The 13,051-nt window shown below is 44.6% G+C and overlaps 1 protein-coding gene across 4 annotated transcripts in view; it reads right to left on the minus strand.

Annotated features, from left to right (window-relative positions):
- The window catches only part of Large1 (LARGE xylosyl- and glucuronyltransferase 1), a 500,017-nt gene that overhangs the window by 10,008 nt on the left and 476,958 nt on the right, over nt 1-13,051 (minus strand). For all 4 annotated transcript variants that reach the window (XM_060393169.1, XM_060393172.1, XM_060393170.1 and 1 more), the window contains one exon: nt 11,762-12,040. In XM_060393169.1, coding sequence (XP_060249152.1) covers nt 11,762-12,040 — 279 coding nt within the window. The remainder of the gene's footprint in view (nt 1-11,761; nt 12,041-13,051) is intronic.

Here is a 13,051-nt window from a genome sequence, read left to right on the forward strand (position 1 = left end):
ACCATGAATCTTTTTAAGAAGATTGGATTTGAATCCTGGCAATGGTGCTTTGTGTCCTATCCTGGCCAAGTAATCGAGCTCCTTGCTACTTCAGGTTCCCCCTGCTCAAAATACTGACAATGTCTGGCTCCTGGAGTTGGCATGGATGAGGTATTATCAGGGCAAGTAGTCTATCTGGCAGGAGGCAGGCATGCAGTAGTAAGTGGATATCTTCTGCAGGGCTATCATTACACTGTGGCTCGATATACTGTGGTCTCTTTTGGCTATAATCATAGTATTTCAGACTTCCTAGTCACACCACTGACTTTAAGATCTTGATGCAATCATGGATCTTCTATGTCTATCTCTACAATAGAGAAAGCAGCTTAGAAGGCTTGGGAATGGCAGACACAAAACTCAGAGCCTATACTTAAGCAGGAACCAGGGATGATATTCAAAGAGAAGCCACATTCTGTCTTAGTCACTGTGTTTACCTGGGCCAATGTAGCGACGAACAGAAACACTGACTGAGACTTTATACCGATTAGCAATGAGGAAGACTATGGGCAAGGACAGAAAAGGACAGTTTTCTAAAACCAACCTTAGTCAGTCTTATCAGACCTTGGTGTATGAGTAAGAGGTGGCCAAGGGCTGGTGTGGAAGCTCAGTTTGGAACCCCCAAATATCATTATAATTGAGCCTTCACAACTATGATTAACTACAGTGACACAGCCCCACATCCCTACTACAGAGGTTTGTAAAGGATGACTGAAGATAGAAGCCTGCAAGCTATACTCAGCCAGTCTAAGAGTCATGGGTGTGAGTCAGTCTGTTCTGGTCTGCATTCTTCTCTCCCTTGTTTGTCTCAACAATGATGTCAAATATCTACAGTTCCTCTGTGGCCAGATCTAGGGTCAGACTTTTATATTAAACCTATATTGGATACAATATTGGGCCCTTTACCTTCCTCCTAGAAAAGATGTATGCTTACTTATCTACTTGGGATGAAAGTTGAGGATATAAGTCTAAAGAATATTCTTGGATCCCTAGGACTCTGGAGCATGAGAAGGAAGTTGGTGGGAAAATGCTTATCAGTCAGTACTCATTGTGCATCCATCCATCCATCATATGTCAGCTGCAGAGGGATAGAGCCAGCCAGCCACAGGCTGCCTGAACTGAACTGAACTGTAATTACATGCTGACATAAGTGACTCAGTATGTTAAGCATCTGAGGACAAAGATTGAGGGCAAGACTGCATGTATGGCTGCTTATTTTAAGATATAAATTTTACAAAAATAGAGTAGGAGGTAGGGAACAGAACACTCATCCATAATGGATATAAAAGCATGGGATTTGCTACACAATCCCCAAGTTACTATTACAGTCAGTTTTTCATATGTACACATGCTTACATGTGTGGGTGAACTGTGTGTAGGTCAGCCTCGGAGTGTCATTCTTCCTTCTCCCTTGCTATTAGAGATGCTATCTCTCATTGGGAACTGAGGCTTGTCAAGTAGGCTAGGTCAGTAAACTGCATAGTAAAATTCTACCTATTTCTGCATCCCCCGTTCTGGGATTACAAGCATGCGCTACTACATTCAGCTTCTTAAGTTTGGTTCCCAGCTCAAACTCAGGCCCTCAAGCTTGCTCAGAAAGCCCCTTTACTGACTGCGCTCCTGGTGGCTCTTTTAGCTACCCTAAAAGCCATTTAAAAAAAGTGCCCTGCTCAAAAATAATTCTCCTTTCTATGGGCCTTATAGATAGCAGCAGCTCTCAGAGCTTGGCATGCCCTACATGAACCCCTACACAGGTCATATTGTTTAGGGGTTGGCACTCAACCACACAGAGTAAACACATTTCTCACCCTTGGTAATTTGCATGGAAACAGAGCCTGGGAGACCACACAGCTGATTTGTATTGTTGTGGCTCTGCAGGCTTTTGAACTTCTGCTGTAGAGATGCTCAGAGCTGCTCAGCTTAACTTTGGTCTCACTGCATTGGTTTTCCAATTCTACTTTGATTCCATAGGAGATACTCACCCTTTGATTTATTTTTACTTTAATTACATTCTTGAATTGGTTTCTGTTACTTGCAACCAAACAACAGTAATGGATACATCGCAACACCTACAACAGACCCAAAGAGCAACATACCTTATAAATAGGCTCTGTCTATTCCTATTTCCCTCTGCAGACAGTATCTTGTTCTACAGTGCTTTCTGCAAATTTCCTTTCATCTCATTGAATCACAAACTGCTATAAGGATAGTTTGGTCCCCAGACAAGTCCATTTCAGACTTGGTTTCAATTTTGATGTCCTGGAAGGACATCATTAGGAAGCTGTCTCACCAGTAAAGTCATTGCAGGGTCTAGATTCTGAGCACTTCTATTGAGGGGGGTGATACCTATGTTCTGGGCCCTGCTGCAATGTGCTTTGTTGATACATCCTACCTTGGCTGGTGCATGCTGACTCGGGGTGAATAATCTGCTGTTATTACTTGTCTACAAGGTAAGTCATGCAATGACTAAAGAATTTTCTAGAAGTAGAGGTATTATAGTGACACAGCTTGGCTGGAGCTAAAGGACTTGAGTTCTAGAAATGGCCCTGACAAACTTGAAACATTTCATACATCTCCCTTCTACTGCTAAATACAGACTGTTAGACTTGAAATTTTTATATTGTAGTCTGTTGACCATATCTGCACTCTTAATATGAGGAAAGGAGATAACATAACCCTTGATAACATTGTCAATTAGTTGAAGGATGGAAAAGCAAAAGCTAAGCTTTTCTAGAAAAGGAGGCTGCTGCCTTGGGGGTGTAACATGTCTTCCTGTGGCTCCAATTGCAGGCCTGCTCTCACTTCAGGCTTGCCAGTCTCACAATATTGCCAGTCCTTAAAGTCTATCCCTTTCTTTATATTTCTATATCCATCCATCCATCCATCCATCCATCCATCCATCCATCCATCCATATTTCTGCATCTCTCTTTCTCATGTAGTCCTTCTCAAGAAAGCATTGAGTGACATACATTGCTTCTTGTCCAAAGTACTTGCAAAATAGTCATAAACTTTCAGTAATAGTTTGTGTTCGGGAATACAGGGATTTATCTAAATGGCTGAAGGTAGTAGTGATAAAATGGAGAACATTGCAAATCAGGCACTGTCTTGAAAACCTGCCTACCTCTCTTCTGACCTGGATAAATTGTATCACCTATTGCACTCACAGAGTTCCCATCTGACAATGGAGGCAGTGACACTATCTCTTCTCTCAGGGTTCTAGAGATCAGTGGAGTGTTTTGCTTGAATGGTGAGTCCCCTCTCCTTCAATGGCTCAACTTACAATGAGCTTGAGACAGAAGGGGAGAGCATGAGCAATTCAAAAAAGAAGCATGCTGTTAGAGCAAGGGCAGATATCTGGCTTCTCAATGGAAATGGAGAACATTACCTTTCAGTTTCCAGCTAGGTCTCTGAACACTTCTCCATTAAAAACATCTCAGGTATTTGTGACAATCAATTTGCCTGCTTTTCCAACTCCCCTTGGCTCTACTTCTGTGTATCATTTCCCCTCAGACTTCCCTCTTAACTCACTAGAGTAAGCAAATAGCCCCTACACCAAATGTTCCTACCTGGAAGAAGTAGTCTAAAGCAGAGGAAGAAATGTGAGTGAGTAGTGAGGCTTCCTATGCAAACCAAGTAAATCATGACTCTGTGCTCTCATGGGCCTTAGTACAAGTCCTAGGAACAGTGACTGGTAGGTAGATGGCTTTCCAGTATTTAGCATGTTGATCTCATGTAAACACTTACACATTTCTCTCCCTGTCTGCCTTTTCCTTTCCCACTCTGCCTTGGACGCAGGTGTTTCAGTAACTATGAAAACAGCTTAGGTAACAGCATGAGATTACGTGGGAGTGCCTCGGAGAAACAAGTGTCAGCCTATTTCCTCATGACGCTCTTGATGGGGAAGACTAGGCTGCAGACTCTGGTGTTTAGCTGACATTTTGCTTAATCAAGCTGTTTGCTCTGTCCTTTCTGTATATGTGAGATGGGGACAGCAATGACAGTGTTCAACTTTGACCTTCTTCTGGACAGCTAACTCTTAGAATAAGACAGAAAGCAGCTACCCAGACCAGTGGCTGGGTGGGTATGAGGACTATGGCCACTTACAGTGGCATCTCCTAGGAATTGCACAGGCCCAGAACAAGGGGAGGGGTTAGATTGCATTTATAAAGAGAGTCTACACTACCCAGCTGTCCCCTCACGCTTCTTCCTGACTGAATGCTGGAGGACAGATGGGAGGCAGGGATATCTAGTGAGACCAGTACAACTGACCAAGAGCAGGTAACTGATACTTTCATCTTAAGTGACTGCAGGCTAGCAAAAAGTAATTTATTTGGTGTACTGGTTCATTTTTCTCAACCTGAAATGAACCTAGACCCACCTGGGAAGAGGGACCCTCAACCAGGGACTTGCCTCCAGCAGACTGGCTTGTGGCCATGTCTATGGGGGCATTTTCTTGATTGGTGATTGATGTGGGAGCGTCCATCTTACTGTGGGTGGTCCTACCTCTGGTCAGGTGATCCTGGGAGTGTGAGATGTAGTTAGATGTGAGCCTGGAAGCAAGCCAGTAAGGAGATTTCCTCCATGCCTCTGCTTCAGTTCCTGCCTCTGGGTTTCTGTCTTAAACTCCTGCCCTGACTTCCCTTCATGAACTGTAAGCTCTAAGCTGAAAGTCCTTCTTTCCTAGCTGAGTTGCTTTTGATCATGGCATTCATCACAGCACTAGGAAGCAGAGTAGGATAGATGGTTTCTAGGCAAAAACCAGCAGCTAGCTCTTTTCCTAATGGCTAGGAGCTAGGAGAGAAGATCCATGGTTTAAAATTAGACTCCTCTAGAAGTCACACTGGTCACAACTTTTCTGAAAAAGTATTCAAGGTACTTGCCAGTTTCCCACAAGGGATTAACTACATAATTCCAGCCCTATTCTGAAGCATTCTACTCACTCAGCACACCCTGTAAGAGATTCTTCCTTCCAAGGTTGTAGGTGTCCCTCACAAACCCAGCTTAGTGTTTTCTTTGTGAAAACAAAGTCAGGAAAACATACCTTGGAGGTCTGGAAAAGTGAGAAAGCATAGCTGCATTTTGATTAGGAAAGACTGATTCTGAGGTTATCATCTGCCCAGGACTGTCTGGGCCAGGAGTGACTTCAAACTGCCATGGGCTAGGTCTAGTACTATCAGTGTGTGGTGGTGCTGGTGAGTAGGGTGAAAATAAGATCAATGACAGTATATTCTAGGGACAGAATATTCTAGGGAGACTGTGCCGAGCACAAAATGGCAGCTACTATTGCCTCTAGCACGTAGTGAACATGTAGTGTGCTCTAGGGGAGTATAGCCATTTATTCTTCTGTTTTAAGAGGAGACAACTAACAAGGTGTTCAGTAAAGGGGTCTGGCGCCTCTCATGAGCTGTAAGTCTGAAGGGAGACTGAACTGTGGAACAAGAATCATGCACAATTTTTTTCAATCAGATGAACTTTATTCTTCCTGGACTCTAGCACTTCTGTAATTGTATAATCACAGGCAATTTTCTTAATTTTCTGAGCTTTTTTCCTGATCTTTATTTTAACAATCAATGCTTTATATACTTGGGTATTAAGAGAACTAAGATAACATAGTCTCCAATTAATAAATATGAATGAAGCCAGATACTTTCACTGAGCAAATATGAACTTCAGGGTGGGGAAGGGAAGGAGGGAGGAAGAGAGACCCAGAGGGAACTCTGTGTATGCAATCATGGAGGAAACCACAGGGAAGGTAGTCACAAGAGAGGCCCATAAGGAATGAGGTCAGATAGTCAAGGCCTCAAGACAGACCCATGAGGGAGGAGGTCCATCAAGGTTATCTGCCAGAAGGAGGCGCTCCTAAGTCCCAGCAAGCTGGGTGGCTTCTTAACTGATGAGGAACCCAGAAGGAGGGCCTGTCAGTCATAGAAGAGTAGGTGAGAAAGAGCAGCTAAGAATGAACCTTGGAGAGCAAGTTGTAATGACAAACAACAACAGTTGCAGTGTACTGACCATGAGCCTGGCCTCTATTCTCCTCCATCTCTTAAAATCCTCAACATCTCCAGCGAATGCTCACCTTCCTTCAGTATTGGCAATGATGGCTACACTGAGTTAAATGGGGGCTACGAGTTATAGCAGGGACTGCCAGGAGTGCAGTTGTGCTGCAGGTGCCCTGAACTCAGATCCCACCTAGACAATCACCAGATGGTACTACTGAGCAAGCCCTGGGCCCCATGGTTGGTAGGATCTTCACTTAATGTGTACTTTGTAGGGTTTTGTAAGGATGCCGTGGGTTCCCTCAGGTAAAGTTTCCTCTATGCACAGATCTCTCTCTGTGTGAAAGTTGGCTTGATGATTATAATCACAGTGATGAATCTGGACATGGGCCTATAAGGTATCTGGATCAATCAGCAGACTAAACAGAGAAAACTTCTGGAAAAGTTCACAGGGAGCCAGGTACCCAGGTAGCAATTCTGAGCCCTGTGGTGGGGGTTTTAGCCTGGGTACCCTCATCAGTAAAATGAATGGAAGCATTATCCTGCGAAAACACATGCAGGGGGATTATAACAATTCCTGGCACATCGCAAGCACTCAATAAATGTTAAATGTTATAGATTTGGCAAAATTAAAAGGATGTATGGAACCAAGGAAGTGCCACCTGGTTAATATGTCTTGGCAGGCGCCCAGCCTGACTCACTTGGCACCACTTTTCTTCACTCCCTCCGTTACACACCAGAGAAAATGTGAAGGAAGGTCGTTATGAGTTACCTTGGACAGAGTGAAATTATACTGATTACTCATTTTCATATGCTATGAGGTATGGTGGATGCCAGGGTACCATGTTTGTTTCCTAGAACATAAATACAGGGAAGGCTTGTAGGTAGTGGTGGGAATTTTGCAGAAGATCAACAAGTCACATGGTGTCAATAGTCCTGGCTATGAAACAGTTCAATATCTCACTTCCCAAACCATCAATTTTTCATCCCATCAGCCACACCAGCTGCTCCTGAGTCCTAGGTGTCCTGACATCTCTTGCCATTAGACTCATTGACCTTTAAACCTAATCTCAGCTCCCAGCTCTCTTAGAGGCCTTCCATGCCCACCCATCCCTACCTGCTGTGCTCTCAGTTCCTGCAGCTTCTACTTTTGCATTCACAATGGTAATGGTGACAATAGCAGCAGAAGTGGCAACACATACAGTCAGGATAAAAACCTTACGCATGCTGGAACACTGCTAACTCTGTGCTTTGTCACAAGCCTGCCATACCAGATATGCACCGCAGTCATGGGAAGAACGTCCTATCTATCACCTCTAGGCTTCCAACAACCTCATGAGGAGGTGTCACAGATGAAGAACATGAAGGTCTTTAAATGTTCGCTAAGGAGGTGAGGTGGTTTGACTGAACTATGCCGCATGCTCTCTGGCAGTGGTCCCCAGCTGGTGGTGCTGTCTGGGGAGACTTATGTGGTATAGCCTTACTGGAGGAAGTATGTGACTAAGAAGAGGTTTTGAGATTAAAAGCCTCACATGCGTCCAGTTTGCTGTCTCTGCTTTGTGCTTATGGCAGAGCATGTAAGCTCTCAGCTTCATGCTCCAATAATCATGCCTGCTACTTGTCGTCATGCCTCCTTGCCATGATGAATGCTTATCCCTCTGGAACCATAAGCCAAAATAAACCCTCTCTTCCTTAAGTTGCCTTTGATCATGGTACTTTGTATCAGAGCAACAGAAAAGTAACTGACATAGGAGAATAGATGGTCTTTCACTTAAAATGGGGTTACACCCTGATATACTCATTATACGTTGAGAGCCTGATCTGTGGGAAAACCTCTTACAACACCTAACCTAGCTGACACCATAGCTTAGTCTCCGCAGTGTGCAGTGTCATATCAGTGTTTCCCCGTGACCACACATCTGACTGGGGGCTTCTGTCTACTGCTTACCCTAGCAACAAAAGAGAGGATTGTACGCTGATTGATAGCTCCGAAAAAGCAAATTTCAGAGTTTTCAGTATGGTTTCTGTGGATGCACCATTGCATCGATGAAGAATCAGAAACTGAACCATTGTAGTTCAGAGACCATTTGTCTGTTTCTCATGTCTATGACAGAAAAGAACGAGATAGTGCCACGCAGTTACCCAGCTGTCCCGAGGGCGGCAGGGAGTTTGCAAGGGGAGGTGCTGGGGTGATGACTGGCAAGTTCTGATACTGACAGTTGGTAGCATTCCATGGGTCACAGAATTAACTTCTGTGGAGCACCTACTAGAACCCAGCAGTGGGCTGTTAGCGCCCCTTCATTAGCTAAGAAAAAGTAATGTTGGCAAATGGAGTAAGCTGCCCCAAGTCATGTACTTGTTCAAATGAAGTCTATGTGACTTCTCCATGCCCCTGACCTTACTTAACAGTTCTGCAATCAAGAGTGAAAGCTGTTTCTCTACTAGCTGCTTCCCAGACACAAGTAAGGGCTGAAGGAGATTCTGGTGAAACTCTGCAGCTCTGCCCAAGCATGGACCTGACTTCATTATTTCTAATTGAGTTGTCTGGTTTTGCTATAATATTCATTGGTTGCTAAGCAACTGCTCAGTGAGCTCCAATGCTGAGCCTCTCCCCACCCTTTTCTTTTTTTTGGAAACTAAGGACGACCTCAAGAAGAATGAGATGAACAAGAGTTTGGGGTACAAGGGTGACCTGGCTCTTGTTGTGCAATAAGCAAGTTGTGTGGATGGAAGGCTACTTTCTCCTCTCTCTGACACTATTCCTTTACTTCTCTGGGACCTAAGGTTGGTCACCTGTAGAAATATTTACCCCCTAGAGAAGTGAGAAGACAGTAAGAGGGTCAAACAGCTGGCAGGGCTTCCAGTGTGTGGTAAGAGTTCCTGTAAGGTGTCGTGATCAACATATACTATTTGAAGGTTAAAAGAGTTTGGGTAAAACATTTAGTTAGATTTAAGTGTGGAAAAGTGAGTCCCTGCCAGGGTATGCTCGCCTTCTTGGACACACAGCTATTGCAGCAAATAGTATTCCTGACCTCATCCTAAACCAGCAATAGTACATTGCTATCATGTACTCGTGGGTATGCCACACAAAAGAAGCAAATAGCTGCCACTCGTTAGAAAAAAATTCCCTCCCATTAAGGCAAGTCAGTATAGCTGTGTACATTAAAAAAAAAAAAAAAAAGACAGTGGGTTTATTTTGGCTTTCTGACTTAATTACTACTGGTTTGCAAAATTCTGGTGTCTGGAAACAATCAAGGTCAGAGGCTACAAGTCAACGATCAGAAGTCTAACATAGACTGGGGAGACAGTTTGGCTCCATAACATTAAAACTCATGTTCAATTATTTGCTCATTTTTAAAGATTTGATTTGATTTGATTTGATTTTATGTGCATGAGTATCCTGACTGAACACATGCATTTTCAGTACATGTTGTGCGTGGTGTTCAGAGATGGCCAGCCCTCTGGAGTAATGTATGGCTGTGTAGGATCTGACCTTGTGTGTTCTGTAAGAGCAACGGGTGCTCTTACCTGCTAAACTATCCCTCCACCTCCCACTTACTTAATAATATTAAAACATTAAAATACATAAAACATCAGATCCTCTGCAAAATATAAAGAACTACTAATACCAATCCTTTCCCAACAGAGAGACAATTCTACACCTGGAGAGATGACTCTTGCTTAGACAGACTTATGGACTCTTTTAAATAGCATATTTCCTAGACAGGGTCTGTAAAGACAGTGATAGAGTTGAGGGGAAATCTGCAATACTTCAGCGTTCCTGATGAGATTCATATGGCGACCCTGAGCCAAGCAAACTAGTTACTGGTGGTGACAGATGTTGCCTGCTTATGGTGACTGAGTATGTCACCATAAGCAGTCTTAAGCCATGGTCCAGTGATACATGGGGAGAAACCATAAAAACGTCTTCCTGTGTGCTGTGCTATGCTGTAAGACATGCTGCCCACACGGTAAAGTTGGGAAATGGACCACTGAGGCAAGGGAGGGTCTGTTTACTTTCAACTTCTTGCAGTGAAGACCCCTTGGGCGCTTCTGAGGAAAAGCCAAGAAGGTGAAGGATGGGTAGAATAGTCTTCAGACGCTCTCTTCCCAGCTTAAGTTGAGGATGGCCCTAAACACCCACCTATTTCTCCAGTATGTAGCCTAGCATTTTTCTGACTGCTGAAAATCCCAAGTTGTGAGGAATGAGGCAGAGCTGAGAGTTCAGTCTGACCACACGAGGGCATCCTTGTCCTATATATTGGGATTTTGTTACTCAATTGGAGCTGGCCCTGGAGAAAACTCAATGAATGGAATCTGGCAGAATCAGCAGTTGTAGTTCATTCACAGGGCTTTTCATCACAGCTCCATCTACTTCCATCATGGAAGGTCTTATTGCTTGTGGCCACTCACCTTTTGGTTCTCTGACACTGATGGGGCTCTTCCATGCTTACCAGGAAGGAACTGATACCATGCTCTGTTACACACACTTTGTAATGACACTCTAATGAACCAGAGGTTGAATATAGAGTACCCTGTAGGGTACCCTCCCTTGCTGGAGAGAGACAGAGAGGATGGGCTTAGGGGAGAGAGGGAGGGATGGAGAAAGGGAGAGAGGGAAGGACTGAGGCAGAGAGAGATGTCTCAGGAGTTCATATCTAATGTATGTGGGGTAGTCAGACACCCCAGGGCAGTCAGGCAATGTCTGAGGCCTACTAGACACTCCTCAAGTCCTGTGGCTCCCATCTCTCTGCTTGCCATTGTGCCTCTCCAAGCCTTACTGCCCCATGGTGTAACAAAGGGCAGCCCCACATGCTTTTAAGGCTTGGCATGTGCATCCTAAAAGGACAAGGTATAGAAACCGTCTTTAGGGGTATGTGGATCCTGGCAGGCACTATCTTAGACACAGAAGAAGTGCACGCTGAGGAATGACAACTGGAAAAAAGACCCTTTAACGACGTTGCTGGGCTGTGTGACTTTACATTTCTCCCATGTATAATTCTGGGCTGTGTGAATTCTACAGTTCCTCTCAGTTCACATTGCTCGCAATGCTGCAGTAAATGCAGTTCCCTAGGCAGCCAGCCAGTCTTGTACCAATGTACTGCTTTTAGCCCTGCTCTGTGGGGAGAAGGGAAAAGGACACCCAAGATTCATACGATTCTGGGGTTGGGTGTCCTCTGTTGAACTCCCCAGCTATGTAAGATAGGCCAGTATCTTCCAGCCTTGCTCTGGAGTTTATTTTAAAATGAAGACAACACTATGACCTGTGTCAGGGGCTGTGAATGGAGGAAACGGAATGAGACCTTATCTGTCAATCATTTTCTGGCATATACTTAAGTGCTTCGATACATGTTAGGCGTCGATATTACTTAGGTTTGTTTTAAAGAGCAGGCAGTGATCTTTAAAACTGAGAATGGTTCCAGGAAGCCTGTGTGCTGCAAAGTTGGAAGAGGGGCAGACATTTTGAGTAAAAGAGATGTTTCCATATCAAATTAACATCTCACTATGGAAACTTGGACCTAGTCTGTACATGGGATAATAGAACTTTTTACATCCATTTCGAGCAGGGGCAACCTCTGCCCTTTTTGGGTTGTAATTGCTCTAGCTATAAAAGGTAAGCAGCAGACTAGACAAAGGTCCTGAGGACCTTCAGGTCCAGCTCTTCAGATCCTGCGTGACTACCAGGCTGAAGAGTGGATAGAGGAGCCAGGACCCCTGGGCTTCTTACCTGAGGTACTCATAGAGCCCATACATAGGCAGGAAGTCAATGTCAGATAAGAACATGTAGGGTGTGCTGATATGCTTCATAGCTACGTTGCGCAGGAGGTTGACAGGGTAGAACTGACCCTCCTTATACACGATGTGGTAGCCCACATTCTGGCGGCTCATGAGCACCTCGGATCCCTGGGCGTAGCGGAGGAACTGCTGGGCTTCAGCATCCGACAGGTAGAGGGCCAGGCTGATGGGTCCCTCCCAGTGCTTACAGATGGCCTCTAGCATCTGTAGTCTGTAAGAGAGGGGAAGAAAGCAGCATCAGCAGGGCTATCTTCCAGTCTCTGTCTCCAATGTCTTTGGGTTAATCAGCTGCAAATCCAAATCTCTTAACTAAATATGATTCAGTTCCTTACTGGTAAAACAGACACAGAACACCTACCTTGTTTTTCTCTGCTTGCAACTGACATAAACAGTCAAACTCACTCTAAGTCTCACATTCATCCTCAAAGGTGCTATGGATTGGCTGGGTGTTCCCCCAAAAGGTTTATGTGTTGGAATCCAGGTCCTCAGTGTGGTGCTGTTGACACCTTTAAGAGATGAGACTGAGCGGAAGGTAGCTCAGTCATCTAGATTGCCATCCTTAGAAGGGATGAATGTAGTTCTCCACCAGTGTGGGCTATTTAAAAAAAGTGACTCCCTTGGCTTCCTGTCTCACAAGAGGTCCTGCCTACTTCTGAGGTCCAGTGGCTTTCATTGAGGAGACAGGTGAAGGTGGACACAATGGAACACACCTTTAATCCCAGCAGTTAGCAGGCAGAGGCAGGAGGATTTCTGTGAGTTCAAGGCCAGCCTGGTGTACAGTGAGCTCCAGGACAAAAGATAGTGAGATACTCTGTCTCAAAAAACCAACTCCCCTGCAGAGGAGGAGGAGGGGGAGGAGGAGGAGGAGGAGGAGGAGGAGGAGGAGGAGGAGGAGGAGGAGGAGGAGGAGGAGGAGGAGGAGGAGGAGGAGGAGGAGGAGGAGGAGGAGAAGGAAGGTGTTTTTGATACCTTTTCTGCATGCAAATTGTTTCTCTTTCTGCTTCTTTGCCATGTTTTAATAGGCAAGGAGACCGTTTGGTTCCCAACATTCACATGCATTTCTGATCCTATTAGCAAACACCCAGTTCACCAGTCTGAATGGGCTGCTACAGTTTGGATTTAGAGCTTCTAACACTGTGAAGTAAAGAGATTTCTTTTTTCTTTTTTTCTTTTTTTTTTTAATATAAGTACCTAGCTTCAGTTATTTCATCACAGCAACAGA

Source organism: Meriones unguiculatus, chromosome 10 (genome assembly GCF_030254825.1).
Source record: "Meriones unguiculatus strain TT.TT164.6M chromosome 10, Bangor_MerUng_6.1, whole genome shotgun sequence".
In the NCBI taxonomy this organism is placed as follows: Eukaryota; Metazoa; Chordata; class Mammalia; order Rodentia; family Muridae; genus Meriones; species Meriones unguiculatus.